This window comes from Schistocerca serialis, chromosome 1 (genome assembly GCF_023864345.2).
Source record: "Schistocerca serialis cubense isolate TAMUIC-IGC-003099 chromosome 1, iqSchSeri2.2, whole genome shotgun sequence".
NCBI lineage: Eukaryota > Metazoa > Arthropoda > Insecta > Orthoptera > Acrididae > Schistocerca > Schistocerca serialis.
This window is the reverse complement of record NC_064638.1, coordinates 1,092,367,478-1,092,393,560: the sequence shown is the minus strand read 5'-3', so window position 1 is coordinate 1,092,393,560 and position 26,083 is coordinate 1,092,367,478. Positions and strand designations below refer to the sequence as shown.

Genomic DNA, 26,083 nt, shown 5'->3' with positions numbered 1-26,083 from the left:
ACATTACAATTCAGAAAACATCATTTGCTTTTCTCCTAAGAGACTCCATAATCTGTGCACGTCTCCTGGGTCCATGGAGTGCATACCAGACTCCCAGCAAGTAATCAGCATTCTCCTGGCATCTGTTCGCTGTGGCTACATCTTTCCTCGTATGCCCTCTCTTTAGGAACAGACACATTACGCACAGGAGGTGTGTCAATATTTGACCCCTTTACTTTACTTAAACATCACAAACATCTTTAGCTGCTGTGACAATTCATCATGTAGCAGAACAGGATTTGACGCACAAACTCCTTACCTCATAATGTGTATCAGTCTGTCCGACAAAACTCTATTCAAGCCATCAAATTCAGTTGCTTAGAAACAGAATTTGAGAAATGCGTAGGGTGTTCTTCCAGCGTAAAAGCAAATTAGTAATGTCAAGTATAAAGATGTCAGTGGTCATTTAATGCTGCTATCAAAATACGTCATTAAGAAAACTTCAGTGGAGATGTTCTCTCACGTGTGTTGTAGAAAATGGAGAGACTCCATTTTACTGGAAGTACATTCCATGTGCCCAGTGGAGTGCTTGTTCAACTGAAATAACTGAAAGGGGAGCTGTTAGTTGTGTCCTGTCATTTGTTGCTCCAAATCATATATGGATATTATAATGTAAACAGGTAAATAAAACGGCAGCAGGGTAACACACAAACAAAAGGATTTAACTTTTACAAGCTTTCAGAGCCACTGGCTCCTTCTTCTCGCAAAAGATTTGAAGGGGAAGGATGCTTTCGTATACTGCTGTGTTTGGTACTGTGCATACTGGAAAAACTGTATATTTTTTTCAAGTACAAGTAAATAAATCTCTGTCTTGAGATAGATGTAAGCTGCCACTTATTAATTTAATGCGCAATTGTCTGGTAAATCCTGTTAAACTGATTTTGTTCCTGTGGAATAGATTTATTATTAAGGATCACATCCACACATTGGAACTCTGTGCATGTGTTTTGCTTCATATTGTTTCTTATTCTTTCTAATCAGAGGAAACAAAGGACATGTTAATGAATGTTTTATCATTGTGTTGGTACTTTGTGACATGGTGAAATGAGCCAGTGCAATACACAAGTAAAACTTATTTATGGGAAGACATGTGTACATAGTAGGTTATGACCTACTTCATTTTAAAAGGCAATTATTAGCAGCGTTTGAAAAGTCCATGCAAAGTCCGAGAGATGGCACTACTGGTGAATATTAAGGTCATTTTTAGTTAGTAGCATCTTTGCAAAGAACGCACACCAAGTTTCAGCCACATTGGTGTACTTCTTTGTGTATGGCATTCATGTGAATCAAGGAAGTCGAGTGATTGTCAAAAAATGGACGAAAATGAATTTCGTGTGGTGATTAAACATTACTTTATGAAAGGCAAAACGTCTCAGGAGACTAAAGAGAAGCTTGATAAACATTATGGTGACTCTGCACCTTCAATTAGAACTGTTTATAAGTGGTTTCCAAATTTTTGGAGTGGTCATATGGGCACAAGTGATGCTGAATGTTCTGGACGCACTGTGGAGGTTACGACTCCAGAAATCATTGATAAAATCTATGGTATGGTGATGGATGACAGAAGAGTTAAGGTGCATGAGATGGCTAGTGCTGTGGACATCTCAAATAAATGGGTACATAATATTTTGCGTAAACATTTGGACATGAGAAAGCTATCCACAAGATGGGTTCCGCTATTGCTCACGCTTGACCAAAAACGGAATCATGTGAAGTGTGGCAAGGATGGTTTGCAGCTGTTCAGGAAGTATCCGCAGGACTTTAAGCGTCGTTTCGTCACTGTTGATGAAACATGGATACATTACTATACTCCTGAAACCAAACAACAATCTAAACAATGGGTTACCAAGGGAGAATCTGCACCAAAGAAGGTGAAGACCATTCCTTCGGCCAGAAAGGTTATGGCGACTGTCTTTTGGGATTCGCAAGGGATAATGCTCATCAACTATCTGGAGAAGGGTAAAACTATCACCGGTGCATATTATTCATTATTATTGGACTGTTTGAAAACTGAGCTGCAAGAAAAACACCGGCAGTTGGACCATAAAAAAAGCCCTTTTCCATCACGACAGTGCACCAGCACACTCCTCAGCAGTTGTGATCGCAAAATTATTGGAAATAGGATTCTATATTGTTTCACATCCCCCCTATTCTTCAGACTTGGCTCCCTCGGACTACTATTTGTTGCCCAATTTGGTTCAAATGGCTCTGAGCACTATGGGACTCAACTGCTGTGGTTATCAGTCCCCTAGAACTTAGAACTACTTAAACCTAACTAACCTAAGGACATCACACACATCCATGCCCGAGGCAGGATTCGAACCTGCGACCGTAGCAGTCGCACGGTTCCGGACTGCGCGCCTAGAACCACGAGACCACCGCGGCCGGCGTTGCCCAATTTGAAGAAATGGCTGGCGGGATAAAGATTTTATTCAAACGTGGAAGTGATTGCAGCAAATAATAGCTATTTTGCAGACTTGGACAATTCCTATTATCCGGAAGGGATCAACAAATTAGAACAGCATTGGACAATGTGTGTAAGTCTAAAAGGAGACTATGTCGAAAAATAAAAAAGGATTACCCCAAACACGTAAGTAGTTTTTATTTTTGCATGAACTTTTCAAATGCCCCTCATATTAGTCACTTGATGACTTGAAGCTGTAGGCTGTAATATGTTTAAAGTGACAAAAATATCTGCTCTAGCTTGATTACACCATAGCCAAGCAGTTGTGAGAATTAATCATGATCATCAAATGTCTACATATCACATTCATAATTAGGTTGTAACTCTACGTGAACATACTTATAATGAAGGCAGACAACAAACGGAATCAGTTACAACAATCCTAAAGTTATGTAATTCATTTATGAAGTAGGTTACTTTAAAAGACCTGATAAAAATCTCAACTGTTATATGTCAGTCTGACTCATACCAAGTTGGATTCAAGGAAGAGCTGTAGAAAATTAAAAGAACAGCTCTACATGTCTTTTCATATTTGTTAGCCACTGTGTGTGTCACAGAAATGTTAAGTCTATAGTAGGACAAGCTACAGGAAAATATGTTGTGTGTGATTGGAAGCTGTACTTTTAAAATTTCAATTGCTCACATTCCAAGACATGAAGGAAATAAGTTATTTCTTCTCATGTACAACTGATAACTCCTTGGTCTTCTCTCCAAATACTGGATTGATGCAGCTCTCGTTGCTACTCTATCCTGTGCAAGCCGTATCATCTCTGAATACACTAGCCAACAATGAAAATGTTTTGAGCTCAAAAATAGTTAATTCTTATGTATTTCCATTTGCTGAATTAAAAAATCACCAAAAAAAGTGGCTCTTGCTTCGGAGATAAAGTGACATTTCATTTTTATAGTCAACACTTTCAGTTTGGGAGAAGTTTTGTTTTCAGAGTTAGCACACGTGTCGAATAATAGAACACAAATGCTCTTAAGCTATTTGTAAGTCATGAACATAGATATTATTGCTGTGGCTGTGAGATTCATATTGTTTTACAGTAATTAAAGCAGAATTTCTGGTTCAAGTGTGCTTTTGTAGTGTAAAATTCATAAAAATGCCACAAAAATGCATAATTAAGATGAATAATTTTTGTTGCATTTGTGGTGAAATAACATTTTCCTCGCAAAAATGCAATCTGGTGCCTCTTGTGAAGACTGCCTATCAGCATTATTTCAGTATGGAAGTAGGTGACCAGGATAAGTCTTAAGTTCCAAATATTTATTGCAACACATATTCATTTACATTGCAAGTGACTGAGCAAAGATTGGATAATTGTACGGGCGCTGATAACCACGCAGTTGAGCGCCCAACAAACCAAACATCATCATCATCATCCTCATCACATTGCAAGAATGACTGCAAAATAAGAAACAATCTGTGGCTTATGCTGTATCTATGGTTTGGTGGGAACCTACAAACCATACAGATGACTGCTATTGCTGCTTGACTCCACTCATTAAGACAGTATTGTCTATGAAGTAAAGAAGAACAGTTCAGTGCCTGAATCTTCGATCTTCTAATCGACCCATTCCGAATTAAGATAGTTTACCAGTTCCTACTCCATCCGAAAATTGTGTGTTTGAAGTAGAAAATGAAGACAGTGTAGAATAAGAAGAAGAACAACAACCAAACAAGACTTGCACATGCTGTGACTCTGATTTTGAATAAAAGGTGATAAACTGAACAGACTTATTCAAGCGGAATGAGTGATCTCATGAGACCTTGATCTGTCAAAGGAGAAGGCAGAAATTCTTGGGTCTTGATTGCAGCAATGGAATCTTCTCGAAAGTGATGTCACAGTCTCACAGTACAGAAAACGTTACATGGAACTGCTTTTCTTTTTGGAGAAGAGAAACAATCTTGTTGTTTGCTGTGACGTTAATGGCTTGATGAAATCTTTGAATTTGAACCATGATCCAGCTGAATGGAGGCTGTTCATACACTCCTCTGAGCTTAGTTTGAAAGCTGTGTTACTTCACAATGGTAACAGTCTTCCTTCTATTCCTGTTGGTCAGGCATTTCACATGAAGGAGACATATGCAGATATGACAGCCCTCGTGGACTCAGTCAAATATTATGAACAGAAATGGAAAATCTATGACAATCTAAAAGTCATTGCCATACTCTTAGGAATGCAAGTGAGGTACACAAAACATTGCAGCTTCTTATGTATATGGGCCAGTATGGATAGGAAATCACATTGTATTAAAGCAGACTGGCCTGCAAGAAATCTTAACCCTAGCGACAAAAATATCGTTGCTGAGCCTCTCGTGGACCCAAAAGACGTTCTTCTTCCACCCCTGCATATCATGTTGGGTTTGATGAAAAATTTTGTCAAAGGCGTAAACCGTGAAGGACATAAGAGAGAAATTTCCGAAATTAAGTGATGCAAAAGTTAAGGAAGGTATTTTTATTGGGCCACAAATTCAAGAACTTGTAAAGGATCTTGCATTTGACCAAGTTTCGTAGGGGAAAGAAAAGGAAGCTTGGGAAGCTTTCAAGGGAATTGTTCATGGGTTTTAGGCAACAAAAGAGATGATAACTACATTGTGTTGATGACAGTGTTCCTGCAAAAACACAGTAGCCTTGGATGCAACATGTCCCTTAAAATCCAGTTTCTCCACTCCCACCTAGACTTTTTCACTCATAGTTGTGGAGCTGTCAGCAATGGACGTGGAGAAAGATTCCATCAGGACATTTCTGTTATGGAACAAAGATATCAGGCCATTGGAAAGAAGCAATGCTTGCGGATTACTGTTGGTCTTTGTGTAGGGATGCTCCAGAACTCCGTTACAAGAGGCAAGCTAAAAGACAACTATGTCATGCACTCACCACATGATTGTCTTCAAACACAACTGTCTGCCACAACTGTCTGCGAGCTATTCTTCCAGCAATTTAGAACTCTTAAAATGCAATTACTAAAATCAAATACACTTTTGATGTTGTTTGCATATGTAATTAAAATGTATCTTTTTCTCTTAATCCATTAATATTAAATACTTTCACCTAGTGCGTATCACGGAAACTAGAGCTAAGGAAAATTTTTCTTTGTCATATTCATTTTTCTCGACCCAAAATTAATAACAATTGACTCATGAAGTGCAGAAAACATTCAAAAATTGTTTTCTTGTTGGCTAGTGATCTACTGAAACTTACAGCCTTCTGAATCTGCTTAATGTATTCATCTCTTGGTCTTTCTCTATGAATTTCATCCCCCCACTCTTCCCCCCAGTACTAAATCGATAATCCTTTGATGTCTCAGAATGTGTTCTATCAACTGATCCCTTCTTCTAGTCAGGTTGTGTTGCAAATTTCTTTTCTCCACAATTCTATTCAGTAACACCTCTTTAGTTACATGATCTACCCATGTACTCTTCAGCATTCTTCTGTAACACCGCAATTCAAAAGCTTATATTCTCTTCTTGTCTGAACTGTTTATCGTCCGCGTTTCACTTTCATATATGGCTACACTCCATGCAAATACTTTCAGAAAAGAATTCCTGACACGTAACTCTATATTTGATGTTAACAAATTTCTCTTCTTCAGGTATGCTTTTTTGCCATTGTCAGACTGCATTTTATATCCTCTCTACACCAATTATTTTGCTGCCCAAAGGGCAAAACTCATCTACTACTTAAGTGTCTTGTTTCCTAATCTAATCCCCTCATCATCACCTGATTTAATATGACTGCATTCCATTATCCTCATTTTGCTTTTTTTGATGTTCATTGTATCTCCTTCTTTCAAAACACTGTCCATTCTGTTCAACTGCTTAGTCCTTTGCTGTCTCTGATAGAAATACAGTGTCGTCTGCAAACTCAAAAGTGTGAGAAGCTTGGGTTGGGCGGTATCATCCAGATGGCACAGGCTGTGGAGCTGCCATTGAAATTGAACCTGTTATGCTCAGCAGCATGTTCTACCTCTACATGGTCAACTCTGCTCTAGGACACAGAGTTGCTGCAAACATTCATTCAATTGACAAGGTTGTTTGGTGGTAATGCATAGGATGTGGTGTGTGGGTGTATTTGAGAGGTCTGCACCTGGGCGTTCCACAGGTATATGATCCTTTTTGCAAGAGGTTGGGAGTAGGTGTAGCATTGTACAGACTGGTTGGGTTGTGGAATCCCACTTTGGGGATTGTGGAAAGAAGTTTGGGTTAGATTGTTCCTCATTTCTGGTCTTGACAAAAAAAGTGAAGCGTCTGGAAAGGTAGGAGGAAACAGAATGAAACTTCAAGGATTAAGAGGTATGTGATGTTGTTTCAGTAATTACAAAATCAAGTCAAATTTACCCCAGAACAGGGCAGAATGAGCCCATTTATAAGTATGACATTGGACTCTTCTGGCCAGGATGCATGCGCTGATTTAATAGGGAAATGTGTAACTAAACCATTGTATCCTCTCCTGAGTTAAGCTGGCCCACAACTGTTTAACTGGTCCCTGATATTCTGGATGTAGGCACTGGGACAGAGTTGCTGTCCGAGTTGATCCGCCATGTGTTCGATTAGGGGCAGATCTGGGGACCTCACTAGCCACATGAATATCCCAACATAATCCAGACAATTTGTAGAGACATATACCATATGTGGACTAGCATTGTCCTGATGTAAAATGCTACTACAATACAGTCACTTGAGAGGTAGTACATGAGGATACAGGATGTCCATATTGTACCATCAGTCACTACCAGTAATTATCTGAAGTCATTCGTGACGATTCTCCACTCATGTCACCACTAGTAACACCATTGTTCCTTTCCGAAACATTGGAGGAATGAGACGTTTACATAGGTCACTTCCATACTCAGCGACAATGATCGTCCGAGATAGTGCAGAACTGTGATTCATTGCTGAGCACAATGGTACGCCATTTATCAGTGGTCATACTTCCTCCTCGTGGCACCACTCCAAATGCAGTCATTGTGTTGTGGTGTGACAGCAGCCAGTGCATGGGATGATAAGTCCTTAGCCTGGCTGCTGCTAGTGTCTGATGAATGGTGGAAAGTCATACAAAATGTTGCAAGGAATCTATTACATGATTTCGGATGGCAGACGTAGACGTCAAAGAAGTATGATGGGCTTGGTGCACAATATGGTGATCTTTCCTTGTGGTGGTTGACTGAAACGTTGATGATCAGTATGTTTTCCCTCACGTTCCTATGCAGCCCAACATTGTGCCTTTGTCACACCCAAATTCCCAACAAATCTGAACATTGCACAATTTGATGTTCCGGCCAAATGGAGACCCACTGTGAGGTACCTATTCAAACTGTCAGGTACTGGCAATGCTGTCTCTCACTAGTATGCATCACCCCCATGGGCTTTGCTGTGATCGCTCAACACCTGATGCTGTTCACACCCCTTATATATCCTATTGAACCTAGTAATAAATGTAAATATGAACAACACTAATGCACTCTGGTGGCCATTCTACCTGATAGAGATAATTGCAGCTCAATCATTTACAAATCTGCTAATGAAGTGCTTAGTATGAAGTTACATTGACATCCGACCAGGTTTTCCTGTACTTCACTTTTTTTGTCAGGCATTGTAGTTTAAGCATAGGCAGAGAATATGGTTAAGGTATTCCAATCCAGGATAATGATGGGTGATGAGGGAGTGTTCCCTTGTTGCTGGTTTCTGGAGGTGGTTAGGGGATTGAGGTTATGTGTGGACATAGTAGACTTGTTTTGAGAGAATAGTTTTGAGAGTAAGGCCTGTCTGTGAAAGCTCCCTTCAGCAAACTGGGCAAAGAATTGCTTGTTACTGCAGACACACCATCCAATGGTGATCAGACTGTATAGGAGAGACTTGGTAGTGTGGTAGGGATGGCAGTAGTCAAAATAGACATAGGTTTGAATAGAGCCGTTACAGAAGTGGAGGTGGTTGAATCCTTCCAACTCCATGTTCTTACATACCAACAATAGAGTGGGGAAAGTGTTTGGTTCAAACACATGATAAACTGTGTAAATTTTAAATGTGATTATTTTTGCAAAACAATAAAATGATTTGTATCACATGTTTTTCTTTCATTATTTTTGTAGAAACTTAAACTGTTGCTCTTGTACATTATGTACTTTTAGTGACGTGCCCATTGCGTGCACAAGCATCCATGCATGTGACCTTATGGTGAAAGTACAAAGGTACCACTATTTACCTTTGTGAAATGCTGCGAGCACTACAAACCCCACTATTTCACTGTATTGTTGAAAAGGCACTCGGGAATAGCCCTAATAATCTGCTCTCATAGGTAAACACTGCAATTATCCAAATCATATTGAGGCGGCCTGGGAAGTAAGATTGACTAGTCACTAATAAAAGCAACAGAACTGCATTAACCTACAAATGTAAGTGGGAGGTGCTTTTTCCACTATTAAACAGCAGTTACAGTAGCAAAGGATTGATAGCTGTGTTTGGCAGCTGTTGTTTAAGACGAGAGCACATGAAAGACTAAGGTATCAGGCGAATGTCTTCCCTTCATTGCCTTGTGTGATACTTCCATCAGTTACGTTAAATATAATTCAAGTCACAAATCAAGTACTCACTACAAAGAGAACTTGACTTATGTTAGCCATTTCTCGAACTCTATCTCAAGCACGTAACAGTTTAACACAGTTGCAACACGGAAAAATGACACAATGAAACTTGCACTTGTACTAATCAATTTTGCACTGCCAGGTGGATCTTTCAATGATGGCTCTAAACTATACTCTTGCTTGTCTGCACATAATGAATGAAATAAAGGATCAGGATTCAGTACTTCCATCACACGACCATTTGGCCATCTGTGTGGTTAAACCTTCCACACACAAACATAAGAAATCTCGCAAACACCGAGCCGTATGGCAAAATCACCGACACATTGTATTGAGACAGCATAACGACTTGAGAACGCGTTCCTAACATCGCTGTAATAGTTGTCACAGTTGGAAATGCTACTTGTACACATATTCAAAGTCACTGTCTGCTTGTACATGTTACTGTGTGTAATATTTGCAGAATAACCTGTTGCCACTCACACACTGTAGTGGACAGAGCAGTGTCCAAAAAATAATAGTGCTTCAAAAGAACTGTGTTACATCAGAGCAAATATGAACATTTTTGCTGAGTGTTCATCTGTGTGACCTGCCATTCCTAACGTTCAGTTGGCCACCTGTCTAGTGTTCTTTCAAGTGCTCCCTCTTGTTGTTACCAGAGTACAAACGAAATAGTTTATTTCATGTTGTCTTATGGGTGGCACGAAATTCTTTTCTTTAAATTATGGTGAAGCCTTTAGTTATTTCTATTATTATCACATGTATGTAAGAAGAAAAGTAGAGGAGGATACACGTATACATTACTAAATATTGTAGTTGCTTTGTTACACACTATATTGTGTTACACCACAGGCAAAGCCATTGAGACGCTGTTAAGTGTTTTGTTCAGTTCACTGAAGATTCCGTGGCACATATTTTATGATAAAGACTTCATGAATACTGAACTTGGGATATTAGCATTACTTTAAATAATGCACATTCCAGGCTGTCTGGAATTGAAATCTTATGTTCTTCAGTGCCATTATTTGTTGATTGTCACATTTTTTGACTGGTACTCACTCTGTTAAATCTAATTTTTCATTACACTGTCTCAGGGAATTCTGTCTCTTAATGTGGCAGGAACTTTAATCTTGGAATGGCTATCAGTGTTCAAGCAGTATTTTACATGGCTCTATCCTGTGAAACCACATGTCTGTGATGTTACATGTGTGATATTGCAGGCCTGTATTACTGTCATTGTAATAGCTTCTGTAGGTTTAACAGTTTGTGCTGATGAAGCCAGCAAGACACGGTACACCTCATTTTATAAACCTGGTGCTATGATATGGATGCTTTTGAATCGTGAACAGTAATGAAAATTATGATTGTTTATGTAATCATGACTGTGGAAATGGGCTCTGTCTGATGTCGTCCTGTTTTGCAAGACTGAGCAAATTTCACCAAAATTGTGCAGCATGTGCTGGTAGGACTCTACCTGATGTCCTAGCTAATAATGACTCTGAAATATCGTTTTTGGCAAATTCACACTGCTACCATTTGAAACACTATTGCAGCACCTCCAACTGCCCCATTATTATGGCATGGTAAATGCTTTTCAAAAGTGTCATCATAGTTCAGAGTAAATGTCAGATTGCCAGCAGAGCATTTAAATATTTCCATTTTCTCATGTTACACTTTGTAAGACACTATTTCAAACAATTTGCTGTCATTTTAAATTTCATTTTTAACTTTTTTTGTAGAGATTATTATTAAATCGTGTTGTAATTACTTTTTAAATACAGTGTTTTTTTTACTAATATTCATTTCTTTTGGGGACTGAATAGGTTCAAACATTTGTACAGACTGTCTGCTGTAATAGTACATAAGGGGAATGCGGAGCATGGTCATTTTGTGACCTGCCGGAGATCTGCAGCACATCCAAACAGGTAACCTTTCTCAGTAAAACTGCAATAGTATTCTTAGAGTTTCATCAAATTAATAAAAGTTGTGGTCATGTGAAATATTGTAATATGAACTCAAAAACATCAATTTAAATCTTGCTGTGTTCACAAAGTATGACCCTTCTTATTCACAAGACAAAATAGAATGTTAATATGTGTATAATTTCTCTCACTACCTTATAGATTGTTACTCCTTCACACGTACACTATGTTATCAAAAGTATCCCAACACTTGGCTGAAAATGACTTACAAGTTTGTGGCGCCCTCCATCAGTAATGCTGGAATTCAGTATGGTATTGGCCCACCCTTAGCCTTGATGCCAGCTTCCATTCTCGCAGGCATACATTCAGTCAGGTGCTGGAAGGTTTCTTGGAGAATGACAGCCTATTCTTCATGAAGTGCTGCACTGAGAAGATGTATCAATGTCGGTGGGTGAGACCTGGCACAAAGTCGATGTTCCGAAACATCCCAAAGGTGTTCTATAGGATTCAGGTCAGAATTCTGTGCAGGCCAGTCCATTACAGGGATGTTGTTGTCGTGTAACCACTAACCACTTCACCACAGGCCTGTGATGTAATAGTGCCATGCAAAACAAAAAGGGGTGGAAGCTCCCTTCACACGAAAAACATGACCACACCATAACAGCACCGCCTCCGAATGTTACTGTTGGCACTACACCTAGGGATGTTTAGGAGTGTGGAAATCTTACGTACAGGCATATGACACAAGTGACATCCATGTTAGAAGTCCTTGAGTTCTGGGGAGTGCCCCATTCTGCTCTCTCACAATGTCTAGTGACTACTGAGGTCACTGATACAGCGTATCTGGCAGCAGGTGGCAGCACAATGTACCTAATATGAAAAACGTTTGTTTTTGGGGTCGTCCAGATACTTTTGATCACATAGTGTATATTTTTTTTATGTCTTGTATTCTTCTCTTATGCATCATACGAGGTGAACCTGCTCTCCAAGGAAAAAAATTCAGGCATTGCTCAGAAATATTTTATAAGTATTATGATATATGGGACATGGTCTCCAGTGGTTTGTTATAGATAATTGTGTTTTATTTGATTCCTTACCCCCATTTATTGTTGTATCTGTGTTGCACTGAAAATACTGCACAGCAGTGCACATGTAAATGGTTCATGGTTTGTTTGTGTTTGGAAACACACTGGGAGAGGGCAAAAACATGGAACACCAAAAACACAGCACATTACCTTGCCTAATACGTGTAGGAAAACTGTTGGCGTTCAAAACAGCTTCCACTCATCTTGTAATGGATAAATACAGATCCTGTATGGTTTTCAAGGGAATCTTATACCATTCTTATGGCAAAGTAGCGACAAGTTCAGGTAATGATGATGGAGGTGGATAGGGATCATGCACCCTTCTCTCTAAAGTAAACCATAAAACACTCAATATTATTTGAGATCTGGCAACTATGATGGCCAGGGAGATGCAACAATTCATCCTCAAACTCACAAAACTGGTAGTGGACAATGCCAGCTTTGTGAACAGGACTCTGTCATCTTGGAACACAGCACCACTATTTGGGAACAAATTTTGTACCATGGTGGGGATAACCCAGTGATGACATAATCCTTGGCAGTAGTGTGTTCTTGCAGAGTAACAATGGGATCCATGGAATACCACCATACGGCTGCCAAAATCATCACCGAAACCCCATCATGTTTCATTCTTGGCAGCAAGAAGTCTGCATCATAGGCTTGGGACAGCATGCACAAGACATTAATTCACCCAGAAGTTGGAAACAGTGTGCAACAAGTCTCACCTGACCAAATTACTTTTGTCCATTGCACTATGGTCTTGTTTTGTGGTTTTGCCACCATGTTTTCCTTTTACAGGCATTTGCATCACTGAAGTGTGGTTTTGGAATTCCATTTCACCCTGCAGTTTCCAACATATGGAATTCCCCTCATGCTGTTGTGGTGTTGATAGGGTTCATGAGTGTGACATTCAGTTTTGCAGTGACATTTGCAGCATAGTCCTCTTATTTTTTGTCATAGTCCTCTTCAGTGGCCGTCTGTCGTGATCACTTGACGCACACTTTCATAAACCTTGTGACTTTGCAGGTGATGTTTTCGTGCTTTCCCTGTATGCTGTATAAATCTTCAATAGAGTGCCTCTTGAAACACAAAACACTTCGACTAACTTGGTTAAGGAACCTCCCATCATAAGAGCACCAACAATTTGCTTATATTGGAATTCATTTAGCTCTGACATAATACTATCATAATTAAATAGAATACTGTTCTGATCACGACTGGCATTTTCAACTTGTTGAAATTACACAGATGCTGTTCGTGGTCTAATACAACAGCACCACCTGCAGGTTTTCCTATTTATGTTCAAGTGAGCATTACTAATGGTGTTTCCATATTTTTGCTCAACCCTGTACTGGTTCCATTTCATCACGGTACTTGCTGTTGATAATATTAAAGGCTCTTCACTGTCATCATCAAGCTTCCATTTCATACTTCTCTGTTCTGTCTCAGGTTTGTTTTTTGAGCAGTGGTTGTATGTTAATAGTGATACACAGTAGTGTAAATAGGTTTCTGTTATACACAGTACTTTTGAAACTGTCTGAAGGTGTTTCCTTTACTCTGTGTTTTGTGTTGTACATTTTTGTGATTGCATATTACAGGCCTTTTTTACTGTTGTGGAGGTATTTTCACAAATACAAAAGTAATTGGGATAACAAGCCAAATAAACAGTAATGACATTATTACTCGTAACACACCACCAGAGACCACTACCCCTAAAACTATTATACTCAAGAAGTATACTTGAAAAACCTCCAAAATTTTCTAACTGGACTTTTTAATGAATAGTTATTTTCTGTTAGCTGCTTAAATTTTACTGTTCTTTTGTATAAGGGGCATTCAAAAAGAAACGAGCTGGAGGCATAATTTCAGAAACCGATACCTATATGTTAGAAGTACTGGCTCTGGCTGTTGAGACACTTACCCCACTGTGACAAAAGGCAATGAATGACTATCTCATAAAATTCTAGGGGCTGTGATGTTAACCAGTTCTGCACGTACAGCTGGATGTCGTCGTCCGAGGTGAATCATTATGCTGACCTCCTTTGACCAAGATGGTTCCCTTCTGATTTACTTCCTGCAGCATGGGACAATAGTGAATGCCCAGCATTACTCGCAAACCTTGACCACCCTTTGCCAAGCGATCAAATCAAAATGATCAGGCAGTCTCACCTGTGGGGTCATTCTGCTCCATGACAATGCAAAGCCTCAAATGACCAACATAGTCGCAGCACTCCTGTAGAAATTCAAATGGGAGGTTCTTGGCCACCCTCCATACAGTCCAGACCTCTCTCCCTGTGATTACGCAAATTTTGGTCCCCTTAAAAAGGCTCTGAGGGGCAAATGATTCACCTCGCATGACGACGTCCAGCAGTATGTGCGGAACTGGTTAACATCAAAGCCCCGGGAATTTTATGAGACAGCCATTCACTGCCTTGTGTCACAATGGAACAAGTGTCTCAACAGCCAGGGTGAATACTTCTAACACACAGGTACTGGTTCTGTAATTATGCCTCCAGCTCGTTTCTGTTTGAATGCCCCTTATACTATAAGCGTATTTCAGTATTGTGGGACCGAGCGAGGTGGTGCAGTGGTTAGACACTGAACTCGCATTCGGGAGGACGACGGTTCAATCCCGCGTCCGGCCATCCTGATTTAGGTTTTCCGTGATTTCCCTAAATCGCTCCAGGCAAATGCCGGGATGGTTCCTTTCAAAGGGCACGGCCGACTTCCTTCCCCGTCCTTCCCTAATCCGATGAGGCCGATGACCCAACCAACCAACCATCAGTATTGTGGGCATTTTCTAGTGCAACATTAAGTTGCTCATAATGTATGTATGGACTGCATCTGTGTCGGGTCGCTATTTTCTTCTTGTCATATAATGAACAAATGTGTGTTTTCCATAAAATTTTATAGTTGGTTGTATTTTGACAGCTTATTAACTTGATTCAGGTTTACTTGCATCAAGTTTTATAACATATTTATATACTGGATTTCTTTATGGTCATAATTTTCTTACTGTCTTATATTGTGAACAATTATGTATTTTTTGAGAGATTTGACAGCTTTATAACTTTATACAGAGATGCTGTATGGGTCAAGCTATAAAGTTGTCAGTTCTTACAAAAGATATGTAATTATTGACAACATAAGACAGAGCTCTTCCACCTACACTGTTCAATAAGGTCTCATGTTATCATCCATAAAAATGAGCACAGGACCAAATGCACCCCTGAAAAGATGCATGTGGGCAAGAAGTACAGTGTAACAGTGATGTTGACCAGTGAGTGTACCATGTTCAAAGATTTGTGATGGTGCTAAGTGCATGGGGATTGGGCCAACAAGGAGTGGGGTGCGAGATGTTCTTGAATGGGAGCAGATTCAGTCTGTATAGAAATTCTGGACATACCCTCATACGGTGTGAGGTACCCAAGAACATTGTTGAATATTGTTGTTTAGGTGGTCCCTCATACGGTGTGAGGTGGGAACATATGATGGACCCAAGAAAATTGTAGAACATAATTGTTTTGGTGGTCCAGTTATAATGTGGGGAGGTATAACGTGCTTGGGTGTACTTATCCCTATCAATACAAGTGGAGGGGCTCTTGGATATTCAGCAAATGGACTGACCTGCCCACCCTCTGACCTAAGTCCAATCGAACATGTGTGAGATATATTGGAAAGATATATTGCAGCAGATCCATATACACAAACAACCATTCAGAAGTTGTCAACCACATTGGTGGAGGAGTTGAATGTCTTACCACAAGAACTCCTTACCAACTTCCAGACCAGCATGGGGGCACATTCATTACACAGCATACACTGCTGTCTGTGGTGATCAAACACACCGTATTAAGAACCACATTGCAAATTTTGTAATGTCCAGGGGACCATCATAAATCAGTGTGACTTCAGTGTAATTATTGTCTTTGAATAAAAGTGTCATTTCTGTGTGTCTCATTGTGGATTTCTTTCACTTATCTTCTGTGCTAGATGATAGCAGTTCTTACTGTGTATTGTTCAAGTTTCATGAAGCTCTGTTACATGGCAGTGACGCAAAATGTGAAATTTACTTTTGTCCTTATGTTTTGTACAGCAGTGTGCTTAGAAAATGAAAAAATGAAAATGTTATGGCATTAACAGCAATCCTCTTTCATGGGTGGAGTCATCTCCTCATAACAAGGATCAGAGGATTAAATTGCTGATGGAGCCCCTAGAACCACTAGAACAAAACTAAACTAAGACTGGGGGAACATTAAATGCAGAGACCATCAAATTTCGATATGGATTTGGTCCTATTCCAAATCTAGATAATTTGCCTTCAGACACTTTTGAAGGGCTGTCAAAAAAACCCTAATGTTATTTAGCTGTTCCATAGGTCTGCCAAGCAATGAGCTCACCCTGCATGTAGAACATGTCAAGTAATTTTGATTATGAATGTTATAAGACCAATAAATTGCAGTTCACAATATTATTGTTACAAACATTTACTTGTACAATTCATACCAGTATCATACTTTGCCAGGCCACCAGTGAATGTACTGATGTAGCACATACACAATATTAGTAGACTAACATTATATGGAAAACAATTACAGTTGGATTTAAATTAGTTGGCATTTGACCTTCAAGGTCCAGAGTTGCAACTGAATAGTAACAAATACTGTCTGCAGTCAGCCACTGCAGTGCTCTGCTCTCCAAAGCATTAGAAAATTGCTTTTAAGTCTCATGTGTCCTTAAGGGCGGGAAAACTGGAAATTCACATACTGTATAAATCTCCATAGTTTGTGTAAGCATGTCAAAAACTTGTTCAGTTGGTGGAAATGATATCACATTCCTCAGGAGTATTAGCAGTAGGCAGACATCAATATACCCAGATTCTAAGCAGGGTCCAGTCCTCATGAACAAATAACATATTCAGTCCAAATAATATCCAGATATAATCAGTATATTGCAGGGTTGTCATCAGTACTTCAGTTGTCTGTGGAGATAAACACATTAGCTGTCAAACGGAAATGAGAATGGCACTGTCGTCACTTGGTCTTAATTGTCCATCTGACTGGCTCGTGTGACCAGCCATCCAAAGATGCTCTGCTGCTCACCCTCTGAACAAAGGTGTAATAAGGCACACTATTGATAGTATGGCATCATTCATCAGTACATCCCTTGGGATTACAAGACTGAGAGTGACAACAACACTGAACTTACAATGAAATATGTGCATGTTCATCAGTAATTTTAAACTTTTCAAAATTTAGGAACCCACCTATGGTATTACTTCGTGCTTTGGGCTTGCAGTGGTAATACTTCCACTTTCTGTTAGCAAGTAAGTACCTTTGTATGGCCACAGTTGTGATTTTATTTCACTTTGACCAATAATTTTAAGTCTAGCCATCCTATGAACATGGAAATTTTCAAGATATTTTTTATTTCCTATGTAAATGTTTTATGTATGGAAGTATATTTTATGAAAATAGCTCTAAAACCAGTAACTTTTTTGTTACAGTTGGTACTGCATATCAGACACAGAAGTTATGGAAACATCACTGACAGAAGTTCTTCAAACATCTGCATACATGCTATTCTATAACAAGTGTCAGACGAATTAGGAATAGAATCCTGTCTACAGACATGTGTAAGATATTTATTTGTAAAGCGGAAATGTGAAAATTTTTTAAAGTGTAATTATTTGTAATTAATATGTATTGAAAATATTTTGAAGGGTAAAATGTATGTCTTTGCTAAATATATGCCATGGCTGTGTGAATTTTGAAATGTTTGTTATTATTACCAGGGAAACTGTTAAAAAATTGCTATTAATCTACATCTACATGGATACTCTGCAAATCACATTTAAGTGCCTGGCAGAGGGTTCATCGAACCACCTTGACAATTCTCTATTATTCCAATCTCCAGTAGCGTGCGAAAAGAACGAACACCTTTATCTTTTCGTACAAGCTCTGATTTCCCTTATTTTATCATGGTGATCATTCCTCCCTATGTAGGTCGGTGTCAGCAAAATATTTTTGCATTCGGAGGAGAAAGTTGGTGATTGGAATTACGTGAGAAGATTCCGTCACAACAAAAAACGCTTTTCTTTTAATGATGTCCAGCCCAAATCCTGTATCATTTACATGACACTCTCTCCCATATTTCGTGATAATACAAAACTTGCTGCCTTTCTTTGAACTTTTTTGATGTATGCCGTCAGTCCTATCTGGTAAGGATCCCACACCATGCAGCAGTATTCTAAAAGAGGATAGACAAGCGTAGTTTAGGCAATCTCCTTAGTAGGTCTGTTACATTTTGTGTGTCCTGCCAATAAAACACAGTCTTTGGTTAGTCTTCCCGACAACATTTTCTATGTGTTCCTTCAAATGTAATTTTTTCGTAATTGTAATACCTAGGTATTTAGTTGAATTTACGGCTTTTAGATTAGACTGATTTATCATGTAACCGAAGTTTAACGCATTCCTTTTAACACTCATGTGGATGACCTCACACTTTTCATTATTTAGGGTCAACTGCCACTTCTTAAACCATTCAGATATCTTTTCTAAATCGTTTTGCAGTTTGTTTTGATCTTCTTATGACTTTATTAGTCGATAAATGACAGCATCATCTGCAAACAACCAAAGACAGCTGCTCAGATTGTCTCCCAAATTGTTTATATAGATAAGGAACAGCAAAGGGCCTATAACACTACCATGGGAAACGCCAGAAATCACTTCTGTTTTACTCAATGACTTTCCGTCAATTACTACGAACTGTGACATCTCTGACAGGAAATCACAAATCCAGTCACATAACTGAGACGATATTCCATAAGCACGCAATTTCACTACGAGCCGCTTGTGTGGTACAGTGTCAAAAGCCTTTCGGAAATCGAGAAATACAGAATCAATCTGAAATCCCTTGTCAGTAACACTCAACTCTTCATGTGAATTAAGAGCTAGTTGTGTTTCACAGAAACAATGTTTTCTAAACCCATGTTGACTGTGTGTCAATAAACCGTTTTCTTCAAGGTAATTCATAATGTTCGAAAACAATATATGTTCCAAAATCCTGCTGCATATCGACGTTAACAATATGGGCCTGTAATATAGTGGATTATTCCTACTACTTTTCTTGAATATTGGTGTGACCTGTGCAACTTTATAGTCTTTGGGTACAGATCTTTTGTCGAGTGAATGGTTGTATATGATTGTTAAGTATGGAGCTAATGCATCAGCATACTCCGAAAGGAAACCAATTGGTATACAGTCTGGATCAGAAGACCTGCTTTTCTTAAGTGATTTAAGTTGCTTCACTACTCCGAGGATATTTACTTCTACATTATTCATGTTCGATTCGAATTCTGGAATATTTACTTCATCGTCTTTTGTGAAGGCATTTTGAAAGGCTGTGCATAGTAACTCTGCTTTAGCAGCACTGTCTTCGATAGTATCTCCATTGCTATCACGCAGAGAAGGCATTGATTATTTCTTGCAGCTAGCATACTCCACATATGACCACAATTTCTTTGGATTTTTCTGCCAGGTTTCGAGACAAAGTTTCACTGTGGAAACTGTTATAAGCATCTTGCATTGAAGTCTGTGCTAAATTTCAAGCTTCTGTAAAAGATCGCCAATCTTGGGGATTTTGCATCTGTTTAAATTGGGCACATTTGTTTTGTTGTTTCTGCAACAGTGTTCTAACCCGTTTTGTGTACCAAGGAGGATCAGCTCTGTCGTTTGTTTATTTATTTGGTATAAATCTCTCAATTGCTGCCAATAGTATGTCTTTGAATTTAAGCCACATCTGGTCTACACTTATATTATTAATTTGGAATGAGTGGAGATTGTCTACAGGAAGGTGTCAAGTGAATTTTTATCTGCTTTTTTGAATAGTTATATTTTTTGCTTATTTTTTGAGGATTTGGGGATTACAGTTTTTCTAGGATTTGGGGATTACAGTATTCAATCTCGCTACGACAACCCTGTGTTCACTAATCCCTGAATTGGTTTTGATGCTCGTTATTGTCTCAGGATTATTTGTTGCTAAGAGGTCAAGTGTATTTTCACAAACGTTTACTATTTGCGTGGTCTCATGGACTAACTGCTCAAAATAATTTTCAGAGAATGCATTTAGCACAATTTCAGATGATATTTTATGCGTACCTCCAGAATTAAACATGTATTTTTGCCAACATATCAAGGGTAAATTAAAGTCACCACCAACTATTATCGTATGAGTTACATACGTGTTTGAAATCAAACTCAAGTTTTGTTTGAACCATTCAGTAACTGTATCATCTGAATTGGGAGGTCGGTAAAAGGATCCAATTATTATTTTATTCCGGTTGCCAACAATGACCTCTGCGCATACTAACTCACAGGAAGTAGCTACTTCAATTTCACGACAAGTTAAACTACTGCTAACAGCAACAAACACACCACCGCCAATCATGTTTAGTGTATCCTTTCGGAACACTGTTATGTTATTCACAAAAATTTCAGCTGAGCTTATATCCAGCTTAAGCCAACTTTCAGTGCTTATAACGATTTGAGCATCAGTGCTTTCTATTAGCACTTGGAGCTCTGGTACTTTCCCAACACAGCTACGACAGTTTACAGCTGTTATACCAATGGTTCCTGTATCTACGTTCTTCCTGTGTTCAGCCTGCACCCTTTGTGACTGAAGCCCTTGTTGTGTTTTCCAAAGACCCTCTAACCTAAAAAACTGCCTAGTTCACGTCACACAGCACCTGCTACCCATGTAGCCACCTCCTACATATAGTGGACACCTGACCTATTCAGCGGAACCTGAAACCCAACCACCCTTTGGCACAAGTCGAGGAATTTGCAGCCTGCACGGTCGCAGAAGTGTCTGAGCCTCTGATTTAGACCCTCCACTCAGCTCTGTACCAGAGGTTCACAATCGATCGTGTCGACTATGCTGCAAATGGTCAGCTCTGGTTTCATCTTGCAAGCAAGACTGGCAGCCTTTACCACTTCTGTTAGCCACTTGAAACCAGAGAGAATCTCTTCTGATCCAAAGTGGCATACATCATTGGTACCGACGTGAGCAACCACCTGCAGTTGGCTGCACCCTGTGCTCTTCATGGCATCCGGGAGGACCCTTTCCACATCTGGAATGACTCCACCCAGTATGTACACGGAGTGCACATTGGTTTTCTTACCCTTCTTGTCAGCCAAGTCCCTAAGGGGGCCCATAACGTACCTAACGCTGGAGATCCCAACTTCCATTACTCCCCTCCTCTGTGACTGCCCGGATCTTGCAGGCTGAGTGGTTTCCTCTGAAACAGGACAGGCGACAGCATCTGGTTCAGCGACAGTGTCAGCCACAGACAGCACCTGGAACCTGTTTGTCAGACAAACCAGGGAGGCCTTACGTGTGGCCGCCTGGGAAGTCTTTCACCACCTGCTTCACCCCGGAGTGACCTCCCACTCGACCACATGTGAGGGGTCAGCCTCAGTGCGAGCATTAACTGGGTTGGCCACCGGTGAGGACTGATCGGAGGACTTGGACGTGCTGATGTCCGTTGGATCCCCACGGCCAGCCCACAACAGTGGTGCCCATCCACTGCAGCCTCAAACTGAGTAATCGAAGCCATCACAGCCTGAAGCTGAGAGCAAAGTGTCACCAACTCGGCTCGCACCCGCACACAACAGTCGCAGTCCCTGTCTATACTAAAGACAGTGGAAAACAAAACTATTCAGATAAATGGACTATCAGCGCGTGCTACGTAACTCTACTGTAGACCCTGACGAAAACCCAGGAACTGTATCTAATAATATGCAGATATTCAAAAACCTAACTACCAAAGCACTCAGGTGAAACTAAATATTTTGCCTCTGATTAGGAACTTATAATATATCACAAAATTGGTTTACTTTCCGATAGAAACGAAAACGCGAGAACAGTGGCTATTAGATATAAAATCTGCACGCAGAAACTCAAGAAACTAAACTATTAAAGCACACAGAAGTTAGGAACTTGTAAATGTCACAAAAGCAGTTACTTCACTGTTGCTGTGTCTGTCTCGGTCGGCTACTACTGCCTGACTGACTACTGTCTTAAGAACACTCATTGCTAACATACCAAGATGTGTGTGCTATATAGTGCATGAATGTTGCCTTTGTCCAGTTGAGACTATTCATGTAGTCTTCCGTAAAGAAAATATCGTCATATGCTACTACCAAATTGTCATTTTCTGGCGCCAATCCTCTCCCATGTCAATCTTTGCCTTCCTATCAACCATGTTCTAATTACAGACAGCGTAGAAACCTCTCAATTGGACTACAGTGACAGAGAAATGGGGTGCACATTCCCATCTGATTATCCTGATATGTTTTCTAATGCTTCCTGAAATTGAATGCTTTGAATAGGACACAGATAATTTCCTTCCTCTACCTGACTTTGCCCTCTACATCTAAAGACCATTGCAATATTACACGTAGACTTACTTCCTTTTTTTCTTACCCTTACAACTGATCTCACTTCTCTGAACATCATGTGACCACTGGTATAGAACTTTTAAGTGTTACAGGGTTTAGGTTAGCATCTCAGTTTTGTAGATCACAAATGGAGAAAGGAGGAGTTGCCACATTCATCAGGAACTGTCATAAATTTAAGAACATAGACATTCATAAATTTTGCCTAGAACAGTATATGGAAGTATGTGCAACAGAAGTAGAATCTAACAAAAAATCCTTCATAATATTAAGTGTATATCGAGCACCTGCAGGTAACTTTAATCCGTTCGTAAACCACCTTGAAGCTGTACTGGCCCATTTAACAACCAAAAACAAAGAAATAGTGGTTGCTGGTGATTTCAAAGTAGACTTCCTTAAAGACTCTCCAAATAAGAACTTATTTGAGTTAGTGACACTATCATTCAACTTAATTCCCTCTGTAAAGTTCCCCACTAGGGTAGCCAATTGCTCACAAACAGCCATTGATAATATCTTTATAGAAAATTCCAACGAACAAAATTATATTACAAAACCAATAGTCAATGGCCTCTCAGATCATGACAAGCAGTTGCTTCCGTTAAATGTTAACACTGAATAGGGTATAAAATCTGTTAAATCTGAGCTCAAGGGGGTAATCAATAAGCCAATAATTGATTATTTTAGGACACTCCTCAGAGACATTCACTGGACTGATGTTTACAGTGCTCTTGGCATGAATGAAAAATATAACTTTTTTGATAATAAAGTGCTTACCTTATTCGAACACTGTTTTCCCCAAAAACTTACCAAGGTTAGAGCAAAGTCTGCAAAGAAGCCATGGATTACTCAAGGAACAGGGGTGTCTTGTAAAACAAAAAGAAAACTGTATCTGTCAATCCGAAACAGTTCCGATGTTGATGCTATAGCACATTACAAGAAATACTGCAAAATATTAAAGACTGTAATATGGACATCAAAGCAAATATATTACAAGGGAAAGATAGTCATATCAGATAACAAAATAAAGACAATATGGGATATAGTGAAGGAGGAGACCTGTAGAACCAGACATGAAGAGGAACAAATAGCCTTAAGAGTAAATGATACATTGGTGACGTGTGTATAGTGTTGCAGAACTTTTTAAGAAACATTTCATAACTGTTACTGAAAAGATGGAGTTGTCAGGTTCTGTAGATGCTGCCATGGAATACCTCAGACCAGACATTTCAAGTAACTTCCATAATACGAATTTGACCCTCACTACCCCAGCAGAAATAATATCCATCATAAAATCTTTAAAATCAAAAACATCTAGTGGGTACGATGAAATATCAACAAGCTAATTAAAGAATGTGATTGTGAGTTAAGTAACATATTAAGCTATCTGTGTAGCCAGTCGTTTATCAGTGGAATATTTCCTGAATGGTTAAAATATGCTGAAGTTAAGCCACTGTTTAAGAAGGTAGATAAAGAAATAGCATCAAGTTTCTGCCTAATTTCACTTTTGCCAGCATTCTCAAAATTTTTAGAAAAAGTAATGCACAATCAGCTTTATAACCATCTTATCTCAAATAAGATACTGTCAAAGTCACAGTTTGGATTTCTAAAGGGTTCTGATATTGAGAAGGCTATCTACACTTGCGTGAAAATATGCTTTATTCATTAGATAAAAAATTGCAAGCAACTGGTATATTTTGTGATCTGTCGAAGGCATTTGACTGTAAATCACAATATCCTTTTAAGTAAATTAGAATATTATAGTGTAACAGGAAATGCTGCAAAATGGTTCAAGTCTTATATCTTTGGCAGGAAACAAAGGGTTACTAGGTTATTAGGAAAGAGACATCTATCAAGCTATCAGGCATCATCCAACTGGGAACTAATTACATGTGGGGTCCCACAAGGTTCCATTTTATGGCCCTTACTTTTTCTTGTGTTTATCAATGACCTTTCATCAGTAACATTACCAGATGCCAAGTCTGTTTTGTTTTCCGATGATACAAACATTGCAATAAATAGCAAATCAAGTGTAGTCTTAGAAAGAAGATTAGCTAATAAAATATTTGTGGACATTAATTGCTGGTTCCTAGCCAATTCCTTGTCACTAAACTTTGAAAAAACACACTACATGCAGTTCAGAACTTGTAAGGGGTGTCACACGAGTATATGCCTAACATATGATGACACACAGATAGAAGAAGTGGACAGTGTTAAATTCTTGGGATTACACCTTGATAATAAATTCATCTGGGAAAAGCACACCACAGAACTGCTGAAGTGTCTTAACAAATCTCTATTTGCAATGCAAATTGTGTCAGACATAGGTGATATAAAAATGAAAAAGCTGGCATACTATGCTTACTTTCATTCCATAATGTTTTATATGGGATTATTTTTTGGGGTAATTCATCAAGCCAAGCTAAAGTTTTCCGGGCACAAAAACATGCAGTAAGAGTTATATGTGGTGTGAATTCAAGAACATCCTGCAGAAGCCTGTTTAAGGAACTAGGGATACTAACTAAAACTGCTTCCCAATATATTTATTCTTTAATGAAATTTGTCATTAAAAATATATCACTCTTTCGAACCAACAGCTCAATTCATGGAATCAATACTAGAAATAAGAATAATCTTCACAAGGATTTAAAGTCTCTTAGTCTTGTACAAAAAGGTGTGCATTATTCAGGAACACACATTTTTCAATAACTTGTCAGCAGTAATAAAAAGCTTAACAACCAATGAAATTCAGTTTAAGAGAAGCCTAAAGGATTTATTGGTGGTCAACTCCTTCTACTCCATTGATGAATTTCTCAGTAGAACCAACTGATTTGTGTGTGTATATATATATATAAGTACAATATAACTTCTGCACAATTTCAGTGCAGTAATGTGTTCATTGTAAATGAGTATAAGTGTGTGTGCGTGTGTGTGTGTGTGTGTGTGTGTGTGTGTGTGTGTGTGTGTGTGTGTGTGTGTGTAAGTACAATCTAACTTATGCACCATTTCAGTGCAGTAATGTGTTCATTGTAAATAAGTGTTATAGTAGTTGTATTACATGTTCATTACCTTATAAATAAATAAATAAACTTTTTTTATTTTAAATTCAGTGCATTAGTATTTGTAAAATAGTGTTCATTAAAAAATGACGATCATTTCACTTGGGACCTGTTTGAGTTGTAAATATTTGTCTTGTATTGTTGTTTTTCTGACATGTTCTACATCCTGGAGGACCTCCTCACTACGGAGCAATTGGAATGAAAGTAAATCTAATCTAATCTAATTAGAAGCTGCCATATATCCCCACCTACAACATTAAAGGTAGGGCTACACTTGAGACTCCTCACATGATATAGCAACTGGTCCTTTATTAAGTACAGTTTTTCTGCATTGGGAAGACTACCATACAACTTGTAATGCATATGGAAGAACACACATGAATGTACTGCATTGGGAATATCCAGGATGCAGTTGTGGATCAAGCACTCACGATACCTAAGTGCTTGTTACTTCACAAAGGCTCCACAAGATC

General features: G+C 39.0%; 1 protein-coding gene across 1 annotated transcript in view; it reads left to right on the top strand.

Moving 5' to 3' along the window:
• LOC126416111 (ubiquitin carboxyl-terminal hydrolase 30) overlaps nucleotides 1–17,872 on the top strand; it is a 116,379-nt gene extending 98,507 nt beyond the window's left edge. The window contains exons 8-9 of the mRNA XM_050083626.1: nucleotides 10,914–11,015; nucleotides 17,604–17,872. Coding sequence (XP_049939583.1) covers nucleotides 10,914–11,015; nucleotides 17,604–17,706 — 205 coding nt within the window. The 3' untranslated portion in view covers nucleotides 17,707–17,872. The remainder of the gene's footprint in view (nucleotides 1–10,913; nucleotides 11,016–17,603) is intronic.
• Nucleotides 17,873–26,083: the final 8,211 nt, after the last annotated feature.